We start from the raw sequence: 15328 nt of genomic DNA on the forward strand, positions 1-15328 counted from the left end.
TCGCGCTGACGGTGGGAGATGTTTCGGTGTTTCGAACATGGTTTTTTCATTTTCGGTTTCGCTGAGAATTTTCATTTCAATGCATCTCTACGCATAATCTTTTCAAATACACATACAGTGACATGTCACACACCCAAGGCCACCCCTTTGATCTGCCTCTGGCATGTAAAACAAAACTCTTAACAGCTTACCTAAATTTCAATAAAACTGTACAAATACTTACATTCAACTTAACTTTGTAGATTGTTGTGCATTGTCAAATACAGGCTTTGTGTTGTGGCTCTAACACCAGCTGCTCGCTGATGCATTTCTAATTGGTATTTTTGCTGATGGTCACAAGTTAAATCTATATCCTCCATTACCCTTCTACTGTATCCCCTGGGATCCCTCTAATGGCTCCTGCTGAAGACAGAGCACTTGAATCGAGATATTCTTTAAAGTATTTCCCTCCCTCTGCATGCTGACTGGTCTCTCTGCGTAAAGCTGCATGTTTGGGTTGCTAGCTGTGATTTTTGAGGAGCAACAAAAAGTTTTATCGCAGCTTTAAAGATTAACAACAGCACGTGTCATAATCCTACACGGAAACAACCCAAAGAAACACTCACAGTCAAATAAACATGAGCTCAATCAGCTCATGTTCATCAGCTCATGTTCGCTTTGAGTGAGCAAATGTTTGTTGTCGCTTTTATCCCTTTCACTAGCACAGCACTATAACAAAGCCCTCAGCAGTGCTTTGGCTGGGTGACAGTTCTGAATGTTCCAACACCAGTTTGGCACAGTGCAGTGCAAGCAGCACTGGCTGGGAACAGCTGGAGTGAATGTAGTTGGCTGAGTGAGAGAGTTTGACCATCAGTGATATGAATGACCCCAGTAAACTGCATCTAATAGGGAAAGACATTTCCATATTAAACATCAGTTGCGTGCGGAGGCATTTTCTTTTTCCTATACTTTGCTGGTGAATATCTTACGTTGGAAAGTTTCGAGAAATTACAAAGTGGAGCTCCACAACAAAAGTCTTTCTCAGGAAAAGGTTACTGCAACAAAAAGAATGCCAAATGTGAAATGTCCTTTATTAAACCAAGAGACAAAAGAATGAAACTCATATCCTGGCAGAGAAGAAGAGTTCGGCATTCTTTGGCTCCCTTCAGATGCTATGTTTTCCTTTCATTTACCAGAGATCCCAAGATCCTCTCCCCAAGCTCCTCACCTCCAGGACAGTTAACTCAAAGGACAAAAGACATGCAAGTAGTTGTCGGAATCTGTTCACAAATACTATACAATATATATATATATATATTTATAAGCAGTGTATTATACAGTGCACTACACTGGACTAAGATAATGAGCAAAATACATACTTACACTGATAACTTATCAACCTACTTAGAAAACTTTAATTTCATGTGCATATCTCCACCCAAGGCACTAACATAAGATTAAACTTGGTTTTAGAATTAAGGCATTGACTAATGAGGATAAGAGCATATTAAATACAGACATACTGCAAATCTAACAGCTAAAAAATAAACTACAAAATCAATTATTATTTGGGCCCCAGGACGACTAGCTGGTTGCCATGGCACTAGCTAATGGGGATCCCCTAAAAAACAAACAAACAAATCTATCAAAACTGCTATAAAAGACATTTAACCAATACAAATGTCATAGTAAAATTCCACGATGTAACGCTACACCCAAGTTTTGGCCATGACTGTTGATGTGCACTTTACAAAGACTAAAAGCAAAAGATATTTGCCTAGAAAATAAATACTTTTACACTTAAAATATGCTGTAAATATGAATATTGCACTACTTTTAGAGTCCATTTCAATCCTTATTTTACAGTTACCCTCCACAATCAGCAGACTTATTTGATATGATAGAAAAGCAACAGCAACTCAAACAACCACCAACTTTGACCAAACAGCTTCAGTGAGACAAAGCTGCAGTTTAAACAAGTGCATCAATACCGAGCAATAAAAAAAAAAGGAGTAAACATTGCCTCCTGTGCTGTGATACACTAACTATAACTATAACTGGTACATCTCTATTACCTAAAATAAGTAATAATCTTTCCCAACAGTTTTTTCAAACTAAAAATTTTAATCTATAAAAGTATACAAACAAATGCAGTTTATACTTTTGCAGAAAAAAGGTAAGCCAAATTACATTTTCAGATAAAACATGACAACAATCAACATCAAACAAATCAGTTAATGTACTAGCAACCTACCTAGAGGAATTCATTATGTCATGATAGGTTATGAATAGATGTCGTCCTGCAAAGGTGAAAGTTAAAATGCTAAATAAATTATGAAGGCACTGATCATTCTCAGATAACAACTTTGACTGACATTTCCAAAACTGAAAAAAACCTTTCCTCCCTACAATTTTTACGTATTCTAAAAATGATAATTTTATGACTTTTTCTTCGATAATAAGAAAACTTGCTGGAATCTTGGATTGTATTGAGGTCGGGCTTGGGGTAGACATCACAGCTACAAAGAGCATCCATTGGGCCTACGTCATGGGGGCGACTTGTTGGCTCAAACCTTCTTATCCAGCTCAAAAAAATGTTTTATATTAACAATATTTGATAATTATCCTAGATCTCTCTTTGCCTGGTCAGATACATTTAGACGCTTGCTGCAACTTTCATTGAGGATTGGGTCATACATTTGTGTAAACAACATAAAATCATTGATCCACATGAGATAACAAACCAACTCGACAGATTCCTTTAATACAACAATAGGTTCATGGTAATCCACTCTCCACAACGTTACCAGATCTAATCTAGTAGATCTACTTCAGGATGAGGGAGGAACAGGACATTTACATCCTGCAAAGGTGTGATGCAATTATGTCAATATAGACCAAACTCTGATACATTTATTCAACAACTAGTTCTATCTGTACGACAGAAAAATGACAATGAATCGTTTCTGCGTGCAAAAAGAAGATCCAACACAATATTAAAAAAGTCTAATTACCAGTAAAGATATTAATTAGTGTATATCTAATTTTATTATGTTTACTATTTGTCCTTTTCTATCAAGATCGCCTTATTTTCATATAAAGTTAGATGCGTGTTCAGTAAACAAAAAACATTTCAACTGTTTCGTGTTAAATAATATTTTCATTTGTATTTGTGCTAACCATATAATACTGACCTGCTATTGGCTATTTTGACGAAATCCACTCTAAAATATGCATGATGCCGACAGCCAATGAGAGCATCTGCACTTGAATGTGAATGTACATAAACGTATATTATTCAATTTAAATGTTCATCTACGCACACTCGTTAATGTAAATACTGGAAAAAATAATCACCTCATGTTTACGTCATTATCCTTTTGCACTACTCAGCACTGCAGGTCATTTTTTACCCTAGTGATGATGTGTTGTTGCAATAGTAATCCTACTCTGCTGATCTTATTAGAGGTCGATCGATACATGAGCTTTTTTCAATATCGGTCATTGGCCGATTTTTTCATTTTTATTTAGCACTTTAGAGTAGCCATTAAAAAAAAAAAACAAAGAACATAAAAAGCATCCATTCGGATGTATGAATATACAACACAAAAAAGGTAATAATAATAATAGCATGTACATGGGAGAGGTAGAAGCCAAAAGGCTTACAAATAAAAAGCCAATATAATAGGATAAGGATATAATGTAATAGTGCCTGATCAAATATCTTTATCCTATTATATCCTTAATAGGATAATGATTTTTAGTTTACTTGGTTGTGTACGGGTATATTTAAAGTTCAATAAATGTTAAGAGTTCTATTGGTGTATTTAATTTAATTTGTAATACATACATTTATATCACGAGTGTTTCAATTGTCTTTCATAATCAATGTGCTTTAAATCGGACTCAAATATCGGCTTTAGATATCGGCCATCGGCTGAAATTAAAAATAATAATCTGTATCTGCATCGGCCTTTGAAAATTCCATAGAGATTTTATTATCTTAATATATGATCTTATTTAGTCTTGTACATATTAGTATTATAATATATATTTTTAGTTGATTGCTATTGTTTTTATGTTTACATTGCACAGAGAGAGCACAGTCTACCGGAGTCAAATCCCTTGTGTGTTAAACATAAATGGCCAATAAAGGTGATTCTGATTCTGATTAAGCCAGAAAGAAAGTAAGGCTAAGGAAGCATTTCCTCGTACAAAACCAAACAACTCATGTTCTGTCAGCAATGCAGAGAATCCACTCACAGACAACAATGTTCGGGGTCAAGATAACAGGAAATAGCAGCTTATCGGAGAGAAGGAGCAAGAGAGAGAGCGTGATAGCTAAGTTCACTGTTTACCAACACCAACAGTCTAACCCAACTGAAAAAAGTCCAGCTCTGCCCTTTGTATAAAAGCCTGTCACTGATAAAAAATGATTTTTAACCGGTAAGAATTTGTTTACAACATGTAGAGTGGATAAATCAAATAACAGTAGATGCAAATCCATCACTTTCTTAATTTGAGTTTCATTGGATGGAGTCACCTCTCGTGGGGAGTTTGTTTAATTTCACAGCTGACAGAACACCAATGATTTTTTAGCAGTGTTTTCCTTGTTCAACTTTCTCAACAAGCTATTACAGTAAATCCTGAATGCAATACAGCTCTAAAGGCCAGAATATTAAACTGCTGTTTACAGGGAGAATCTGATGGCGATACTCAAGTGATAATACAGGGTTAATTACTGGGTTCTTTAAAAGCCTATTTTCAGAGTTTTTTCCTGCAATGTGGTCGTTAAATAGAGTGCATGAATGCACAGAACGGCTATGCACTGCAGCAAAACCCATAGATATACACCCACTACTAAGACAATATCACAGCAAGGACTCTAATGACACAAAAAGAGGACGGTAAGAAGAAGAAAAAAATGATGACCTTTTATTTTGAAGTGGTTTATGTATTCATCCATCCTGTGTACTGTCTGTTCATGCCTTTTTTACATACAGAGGAACTGGATCAGAAACTATCATTGTTCAGCTAAATAAAACAATATAATAATCACCAGCATGCAGTAATATCTATAAGAGGACGTAAGGAGAAGGAAGGAGTATGTTGTTTTAATTTTATAAAATAAGTATTTGTTCACAGGCTCAAAAAGGCCTTTATTCTTTCCAACAACAAAGGCTCAAGATTAGATTGAGGGGGTAAAAAAAACACAAAACAAATGAAAACAATCTGGAGCAATTTGAGGAAGAATGTGAGACTATTAAGCACAATTGCCCTGGGTGCAGAGTAAATAAATGACTTGCCAATTAGAGAAAAAAAAATTAAATATTTTGACTCACAACTCAATTAATTTTGTGCGCAAACATGGTAACAATAGCACACTATCATAAAAATAATGAACCTATCATGAAAGCATGTTGGACAGTCCTTGAGAGTTCCCACACCTTGTGTCATTTATTGATCCTTCTTACATTTAAGTAGCTTTAAGATATTGTTTAAAAGTAAATAACTATTTCAGAGCCATTTACATTTACGCATGAGGATACGCTGCCAATGGATTGTGTAAATGAAAAGTCATTGGGGACTTTCTGAGGATCGGTCAGCCTGGAGCCTTTTATTCTACTCGCAAAACAGGCAATTGAGTGCAGGACAGCAAAAACTTCAGGCTAAGGAAGGAAAAGGCAAAATTAAAAACTGTCCCTTTGCAAGACTGTGCATGAGAGTGATGCGTACAGAGAGCGAATGTGGAAGAGTCTGTCTGAAGCAGTTCTTAAACCCAGCCGTCACGCATGCTTAACCTTGCGCTAGCGCCTGTGCGATGCAGCTTGCATATCAATGACGGAGGAATATCAGCAGCAAGGCCTCAAACCAAGCTCCAATATACTCAGCGGGCGGGACAGGGGCACAGCCGCCTTCCGCAGTTACACTACTGCACTTACGATAGCAATGCAAGTTACACCAATGCACGAGCACGATGTTTGACGCGACATACTGAAGTTGACATGAAGCTCTGAAACAACACAGATCGGCATCAAATTAGATACATTACACATGAAGCACTCTCAGCCTCTGCCTCAGTCACTAAGTGTTGTTTCCACCAGCAGCTTTTACGTTTGACTGGAGCTCTCACATTACAGGAAATGCTTTGAGGGAGAGCTTCCCTAACTGTGCTGTGGTTTGGAGCAAAGCTGCACATGTTTGGAGTCATTGGGGGGGGAAACAACAACAATAACAACAACAAAAACCTTTCCAGACGAAACCACAAGAGTTACCATTAACAAGGTGAGAGACAGAAAAAAAAAAAAAACCCTGTTCACTGCAGAATGGTAGTTTCAATTCATGATCAGCAAAGCGCAGTGCACAGTTTCATCTAAATCAAAATAATTTACATAGAGAAGAGAAGGAACTATTAAATCTAATTAAAACCGAAGCGTTCCGGAACACCCATGGGACCAGAACCAAGTGATAAACTCTCTCATCCGTGAATGATGCTATCTGATGTCAGCGGAGGTTGTGTGTATGTTTTTTTTTTGTCACGTAAACCCTTCCTGAAGATCCAAAAGGCTTTGATTGACATACTGCCCTTTTTCTTGCATGCGTCGATCAGAGGCAGTCTTTTCCCGCCTCGTACAGCTCAATAAGATGCCAGTGCTTTGATAGCAAGCCTATGGCACGTTACATCTCTGACACAGAGGATAAGATAAAGACTACGAGGTATGCCAGCAGATAAAAGAGGACTTTTAACAGCCTTTATGTTTCAGCAGGTTAAAAAGTGTTTTCTAGCCAAAGCTTGTCAAACTGTCATCTTCAGTTTTGTTTGAAGATAGCTTAGTATCCCACCCCCCACCCCACAAAAAAAAAAGAGAACACAACAGGGCTCAATCTCTTCTTTGGTGTTCTTCCAGTCGAATCTTGATGCTAATCTAAAAACACAGTGAGGATTACACACACTGGCAACAGTTTTTAAGTTGATCCCTTTCATTGACCATCATCGTCAGAGGAATACAACCGCAGAGAATACAGACAGTTTTCTGTGTTCTGACAGTTGTTCAGCTTCCCATGAGGGCAGGGGAAGCTATTAGCTGTGTAATGTTGTAGTTCATGGTCACACCAGTGTTGTCATAGACAGACAGAGGTTGATTTTTAAAGGATGAAACATATGGGGAAAGTGCTTTGAGCAGACAGCTTAGATAGGATTAAATACTTACTAGTGCATTATTCTCCCTATTGACCCGAAACCGGAAAGGAGGGGAAACCAATTGCCACACAGGCTTGCAGGTATATTTCTATTGTTTTAGACAGGACAAACTTAAGATGAAACCTGCTGAGGAGCTTTTATGAATGTGGTGCACTGAGCCAAAGCCAACAGAACAAGTAAGTGATCCACAGAGAGTTGGGTAAAGTCAAAGGATCCAAAGCACAGCCTTGATACAGCTATGAACCATGAGGTTATAAGAGTCCGACCGGTAAGAAAGATAGGGGGCAATTTGTTACATAAACAAGAATAACACTCAGAGAGTGCAAAACTCCGCCAAGCACCAAATATCCTCTTTTCCAGATATTGGCAGTTACCTGGATCATCATGCTACCAAAACCATTCACACTTAAAAGTAATCTGATCGGCTATATCGGATCAGCCCATATTCTGCATTTCATGTAATTAACGTGTTAAATGGTTTAGCTCACATTTACACCTGCAAGCGCTCGGTCTGCCATGCATTTTTAAAAGCGTGCGTGCAATGTTATGTTCAGGTCCAGCATGGAAAAAGCCAACTCTTTCACTCCCTCACAGTCACAAGGATGTGTTTAGGTCCCGAAACATCATCCCATTTCATTTTCCGTGAATTTGTATCAGGTAGTACCAAAACAAATTTGGTCATTACCTAAACAAAAAACAACCCGACTTCATATGATCGGATCTGTGATCGTTTTTTTTAAACTCACTGATCGGTGATCGGCCCAAAAATCCTGATCGTGTAAAGCCTACTTAAAAGGCAAGAAAGGAATTTCTATTTCCATTAATGAGAATACAGTAGGTCTAAATGTATGGGCACAGGTCACTTTTATGGTGTAAAATAAAACTGAAATTGGGAGCTAACCACGCAGTTGTGCTGACCTTTTTTCATAGCATCTTTGGACCTTTTTGATCGAGCACACTGCCGCCAAAAAAAAGAAGGGAAGTGCGTGTTTTTTGATTGTGCTAAATGTATGGGCACCCTTCTTTTTTTTGAAGAATCATAATGAAATGCACAATACGGATTAGGGGTGTGCCGATATTGATATCGGATATTGGTCTGATATCAGCCAGAAAAAGAATATCAGATTTTATTGGACTGCATCTAAAATCTCCGATACGAGCGTTCCTATAAGTTTTTGATGTTTCTGTCCCCGCCCTCAGTTGTTCCCACCATATACTGACAGTAAAAAAATAACTGAAGTGAACTTGAATTGTTGACTATTGTTCCCTGTTTGAGTAACATCACTTGATCAAGCCTTTACTAATATTCCACACTACAAAATAAGTAATAACAGTATGTATGATTCGTGCTGATATCGTATCATATCAATATCGGCCAGTGCGTAAGGTTGCAATAATGGTATCGTATCGGAAGTGAAAAAGTTGTATTGGGACATCTCTAATATGGATTTGATTAAGATGAAACTTAATGGGGTAACTGAGGAACCATCCCGACATAACCGAGTCACATTTAATTAAAAATCAGTCCATTACAAACCAAGATATGAATTTTTTATATGTTGCTGATGATGAGAGATAGGGATATTTCAATTTTTGAAACAGATCCAGAATCAGCATATTGATCTGGATCCGCTCCAAAGTTTAATGGAATCTTCCATGGAATAAGGTCTATCTTTGGTTCAATTTTGTGTCAAAATCCGTTAAAGTGCTTTTGATGTAATCCTGCTAACAGACAAACAAATAATTATCTCTTTGTCGGAGGTAATTACAGTATATGTCATTGTAAATGAGCTCCAACATCCAGGCTTGTCACTATTTCTATGCTCATACTTAATGCGATCCTTTCCCTTGTCACTCAAATTGTGCGGACAAAGAAAAAGTGGGTGATCATGAAAACTACTCGGTTACGTTCATCAGGTGTCATTGACAAAATCAAATGGCTTGCACAGAGAAAGACACATTGTTCCTTCAGTGTGTGTGTGTGTGCGTGTGTGTTTAAAAAAGAGAGAAAATCTATTTCGATTAAGGGTGTGAGAAAAAATCTATTTGGCAATATTTCACCACACAATTATATCAATCCAAAAAATGTTCAAAACTTTTTTTAATGAAAAAAAAATAAATTTAAATGCACGAACATATGTAACAGCACGTAAACGTCCGGTCACTTGGTGTCAATGAACCACATAAGACCTTGTTAAACTACCTCAGACCTCAGTGCATTTTAACTTGGAAGTTGATTGCACTTTATTTTTATAAAACATTCTGGGCACTTTCATAGATATATGTGGTTACCTTTTTGGGGTGGGGGTTAAGAACTTAACAGAACCAGAATCTGCTGTAGAAGCAAAAGTTAAACTTTTTTGAATACGTAATGACGGTTTAATTAAAGGCACACTGTGTAACTTTTGGCCACTAGGAGCGCTAGACCTGTAACTTTCACGTCGAGCGCCCCCGCGGGGCGGTGTCGGGCACCGGGTCTCAGCTGCATCTTTTTAGCCTCCTCAGGAGCAGTTTTAAACTTTTGGTTGCCTCGGCCATGACCACGAGTCGAACAGGCAAAAAATAGTAGCAAAAGCCTTAGCTCTATGGGTATAGCAGAGCCTGTGGTCACGTGACTGCCGTAAAGTGAAATGCTCTCCAGGCATTCTCCAGGTCACATGACCTGGCCAAAGACAGTCCGTCTCTCCAAACTTACATGGGCGGTATTTCAAGAGGAAAGCCCCGCTCGGAGCATTCATACTGTCAAACGCTGTATATTGGCCTGAGGAATCATTTAAAATAACTCATATAGGTCAACTCTTTAGGTCACAAAGTCTACGGTGTGCCTTTAACAGACCACTTCTTTTTGACATTGGTACTTGAATTACACTTCGGAAACATTTACATGTTCTCGCAAGTTTATAAGAAATTAAACAAATAGTATTTCATACCATTTTGTAGTTGTAAAGGTGAAATTTGTAATCATTGATATCACGATATAGCTTGATGTATATTGTATTGTTTAGTATTGGGATATATCGTATTGTTACATATGAATAGTATGGTATCGTCAGAATCATTGCAATATACACCCCTAATTTTGATTAGTTCTCATCTAATGTGACTCACTGTCAAAGGCAAAGTGCTGCATTGGCAGCCTCTTCCTGCCTAAATTCAGAAGGGTCTTCATTCACAGGGGGCAGTAGAGCATATGTGAGTACATTTAACCAGGAATGATAATCCCACAAGAGCAGAAACAGCTGCTTTATCACAAACGAAGTAACATTTTTAATTAAAAAAATTGCACTTGTGCAACTATTCAACTTTTGCCCTTGGCTAACTATATGTGATAATGATATGATTATAGGACTAAACAAACCAACTGATGTCCTTATGTTAGAAAAAGACAAAAGTGCAAAGAGAAGGAAATGTTTTACACATCAACTGAAATGGAGAATAGTATGTACAGTATATGCTCTTTGCAACAACACACCCCCTATACCGAGATACATGCTAAACGTGTCCTCCGGTGGTGACACAAACCTACACATGTAGAACAACTGCAGCACACACTCTGAATCACAGTCAAGCACAGGCTCTAACGCAGGTACAGGAATAGGACACACCTGCACCTGACTGCTACTGCTTTCTACTGACATAACTAATAAAGCGAGATAGAAATGTTTGCGTATTTATGACTATCTCAAGCCAAATACAATTTTGTTTGTCCTTACTTCATGTGTACACAAAGCAAGAAATCAGGCATGACAAACATCTGTATAATTCCAAATAATGTGGAAAAAGCAATAGTACAGCTAATGAACACGTCTATTATTATTATTACGACACAGCTGCAAAAGCAAATGTCAACAGCATTCAAAGGTCTAAAACATTTATGGATAAATCCAAGAGCACAAGTCTGCGGGGGTCCATTCTGAGGTCAATACTACGACACAAAACTAATGATCCAGCAAATTCCCTCAGTCCTGCATGCTCTCCCTTCCTCCTTCTCTCCCTCAACCTGCCTTTGCTCTGCCTCTGCTACTCTTTGATCCCCTGCTGAGCTGCAGAAATGAGAAACAATTGAAGTGCTGGGCCTCTGATGCACAGCGCTGATACACAACGCAGCTAGTTAGGAGAAAAATAGAAGATTGGCATGTTTGATTTTTACAGTCAACCCACTTTGATTTTTTGTCCATTTTCGATCAAAATGAAAAGCCAGGTAAACAAAAAGTTCTGCAAAGACATGGATGTCCAAATTAACCTAAATAACATTAAATATTAAAAGCAAAAAAGTCAGGAAATAATTATTACTTCATTTTTAATGATTGAAAGGAACTCAGGTGAAAAGTAAGTGTGTTAAGTGTACCACAATTTAGCATACTTTGGTGTACTTGAAACCACACTAATCATCAATCTACTTCAAGTGTGTCTATAATTAGTTAACTTAAAGCATGCTATTTTGGAACAACTAATTTTGTACTAAACATATTTTAATTGTAATTAGATTGTAAAACAGTTCAACTGGAAGTGTAGTTAGAGCATTTTTACGTGCTAAAGTGGAACAACGTAAAAGCATTTAGTATGCTTAAAGTATAAGAATTTAAATGTACTAATATATGCTAAATTAGCCAAACTTAAGTGTAAATTTTTGTATTACAAGTACATTCAATATGTGTTTAGCCTTAAGGCTACATTGCAATTATTAAAATGATTATTTTTCTAAATATCACCAGACTTTTTAAAATCACTTCACTTCCTTTTGAGCTAATTAATATTAAAACAATGACGCTTTTCAGATCTTTTTCAAAGTTAAAGTTAAAGGTTTAGGACAAACTCAGTTCTAACAGCATCCCATCAAACCAAAAGCTATTAGACACCAGCGTAGCTGTTTAAATACATCTCCGTTCAGCCATTCTGAATTTCTACCAGTGTCTGAATTAAGATACACTAATCCCTCTCCTCCTCAGTTTGATTCACAGTAAACAATGGGACAGCAGGGACGGAGATGCATGAACTTTAAGTCACACTATTGCCTAACAGGAGGGAAGTAGACTCAATAGACTCAAACCACACAATGAGTAACAATGGCCAAAATGTGAAGTAGGTGAATATTGCTATCTTTATGAGGAATAATTAGAAAGGGAAATGTTGACTGATCAGTGTCTGTTTGCTGATCTGTGGACCTGTGAGGACCATCAAATCCTAAGTATCATAAAAATGAAACACACTGATTCCAAAAAAAGTGACAACAGACAAGCTACGTTTGTTAAGTTGTGTTTGGAAATGAAAACATCACAAAAATGGTACTCTATGGCGTATTACTTAGCATGGGACAATACATCGTGCAACAACAGATCTTGATATTAAAAGGTCACAGGACATATCGCCGATGGTATGAGTGGTATCACAATATTGCAATTGGAGGGATTATCAAGCGTCTCTTTTCAAATGCAGTAGATAAAGTCCAAAGGGCTCAACAACAACTGCCAGAAAATGTAGAGGTGAATATACAAAAGATAACATGCCCATAACTTAAATCTGGGTTGTGTTTAGGCAGTTCTTTAGTTTGATGGTTGAAAGAATCTTGTTATGCAAAGTTCATGCCCATATACATATTTTACGATTGTCATGATGACATGCATTGATCTTAATTTTACACTGGCATGAATGGCTAGTCTCTGTTTTTGCGTTCCTTATGTTATTTTATAGGCTGCTGCTATTGGTCCGTACCCGGACCTCAGACAATCCTGACTATAGTTCCGGCACTTCCTGTGCGCATGCGTGCGCAGCCGAATGCCGGTAGTTCCGTCACTGCCGGACCCGTTCCTTCTCGATATAGTTCTGTCGTTTTATTTTAGCCCTAACCCTAACCCAGGAAATACCCGAAAATTTTTCTTTTTTATCGTATATGTATTTTTAAAGATGGAATTTGCTGTTAAATATGTTTTAAAAAAACCAAATTAAAAATAGGTCAGAAATGGGATTCAAACCCACATCAGCAGGAGGAAATTTCCTTGAGTCTAGCGCCTTAGACCACACGGCCACCCTTGTTACCACACGGTGGTAACACAGGCACATTACGCTTAGAGAAAAAAGGTCCGGCAGTGACGGAACTGCATGCGCACAGGAAGTGCCAATGTAGTGAAAAATAATCTCCTACAAGCGCATGTGCATTAATAGCGTAGTAAATATTTACACATATACGTACAATATTTTGCTACCTTAAACTTTCCTACTATGATAAACACTAATTCTAACCCTAAACAGAACCCTAACCCTAAAAATTAAAGGAAACATTTTTACCTTTTTTCAACATGACTGACACGGATGCGCAGTTCGCCAAGTGCGCATGCCCATTGTCTACCGTATGAAATTTACACAGTAGGATTATTCTACACTACACCGGAACTATAGTCAGGTTTGTCTGTGGTACGGGTCCGGAACTATAGACACTTCATATTTTATATTTCATGTTCACTTGGTGGAAAATATTATAGCCACAGATGCAGTACATGTAAGTACCAGAGTTAGTCCAATAAAAACATGGTTATTTTCAAAAAACAATTTTGATATCGTACCGTATATTGTCCCACCCCTAACTGTATTACTAATTCGTCCACCTTTAAAACATAACGTTTTCAAAATAAAAGCTCCCGTCAGGTGTGTGGTAAATAGAATGTACACAAAAGATTGCAAATCCATCACTAAAACTTGCTCATACTGAAGTCTGAACAAACAGCAATTTCTGAACATCCAATTTAAAATAAGAAAAAAAAGGCAATGGCATGGATCATGAAGCACACATACAGTAATGAACACTACACAGTATTACTCAGAGCAGCAGAAACATCATAACACTATTATTATTATTATTATTGTGCTGTGCGTTTACTAAAAACCACAAGGTGAAGGCGTCGAAGGAAATCATGTCTGTGTAAAAGCAAACCAACGAAAAAAATGACTTGAAATCACACAGAAGAGTTTTAACAAAGCTAAAACAAGCGTATTTTTGAATAAAAATGTAGATTAAAGCCGTAAATAATCCAGTCAAACGCAGGAGAGAAAAACACCACGAGCCGTCTCTGTGAAACTAAATTAAACCAAATGTTAATTTATCTTTATGGAGATGATGCGGTGAACTTTTCCAGGCTGTCAGAGCGCAGAGTGCCGCTGAGTGAACCTCCGTGTGTGCGTGTGTGTGTGTGTGAGAGTGTGACTGCCCCCCGGCCGCTCACTCACTTCCCCCCACAGCCACGGTTTCCTCCCCCATAAATAAAACTTACTTTTCTCTCGCTTGGCTGTCGGACGGCACGTTGCTACTCTTGCCTTTGGCGTACATGCTTGCAGAGAGATCCGATTGTCACGCACCTGTCAACCCATCACAACCTCCCTGGGCACAGCCCCGTCACCATGGTGACACAAGCAGCGTGGTCTCCCATTGGATGTCCCGCTGTTCGGGACCGCCTGCTTGCCAAGGCAACCAACCATGAGTGACAGCGCAGTGAGCACGCCCACTGCATGCTAGCTCCGCCCCCCCCTGCTCTTTTCCTTTCTCTCCTGTTTAACTCTGCCTCTGTCTTATGCACACACACACACACACACACACACACACACACACACACACACACACACACACACACACACACACACACACACACACACACACACACACACACACACACACACAGTACTGGGGGGATTTGAAACTGCACATTGGACTCTAAACAACTGGCTTTGGCTAATGGCTAAGAAGTGAAAGTGTTGGAAAAGCTCCTACACTTTCCCACTTAAAAATACAGCAAGTGAAAATGTTTGGAAAACGTTAGATTCTAATAAATGACACTTTATCGCAAATTGGCTGTAAAACATTGTTATATTTGTTCTTGGGTTGAAATTTCTCCTCTTCACTCAACTCTGAGGGTCTATGTGCCTGTTTTGGATATGCAGCTGTAACAGAAATGCCATGTCATGCTGCTGTCCAGCTTGGCAGCGAACAGAGGAGAGGGTTCAACCCACCGTCATAATGTAGTACTTATCACAAAGCCACTGAAAGAAAGCACACAAGTGAGAAAAAAGAAGAAAAAGAAAAGATGGTCCACCACTTGGTTCGTTTGAGGATAGGAAAGCACTACGAACTGTCAGAAAACAGATAATTCCCAGATAACG

At 38.2% G+C, this 15328-nt stretch overlaps 1 protein-coding gene across 2 annotated transcripts in view; it reads right to left on the reverse strand.

Annotated features, from left to right (window-relative positions):
• Positions 1 to 14595, reverse strand: part of LOC114469856 (single-stranded DNA-binding protein 2) — a 66236-nt gene extending 51641 nt beyond the window's left edge. Inside the window, exon 1 of one of the 2 annotated variants that reach the window (XM_028457728.1) lies at positions 14446 to 14595. In XM_028457728.1, coding sequence (XP_028313529.1) covers positions 14446 to 14501 — 56 coding nt within the window. In that variant the 5' untranslated portion in view covers positions 14502 to 14595. The remainder of the gene's footprint in view (positions 1 to 14445) is intronic. The other variant, XM_028457730.1, reaches the window with a different exon arrangement.
• Between the last annotated feature and the right edge of the window lie 733 nt (positions 14596 to 15328).

The sequence above is a fragment of the Gouania willdenowi genome, chromosome 9 (assembly GCF_900634775.1).
Source record: "Gouania willdenowi chromosome 9, fGouWil2.1, whole genome shotgun sequence".
NCBI classification, from domain to species: Eukaryota; Metazoa; Chordata; class Actinopteri; order Blenniiformes; family Gobiesocidae; genus Gouania; species Gouania willdenowi.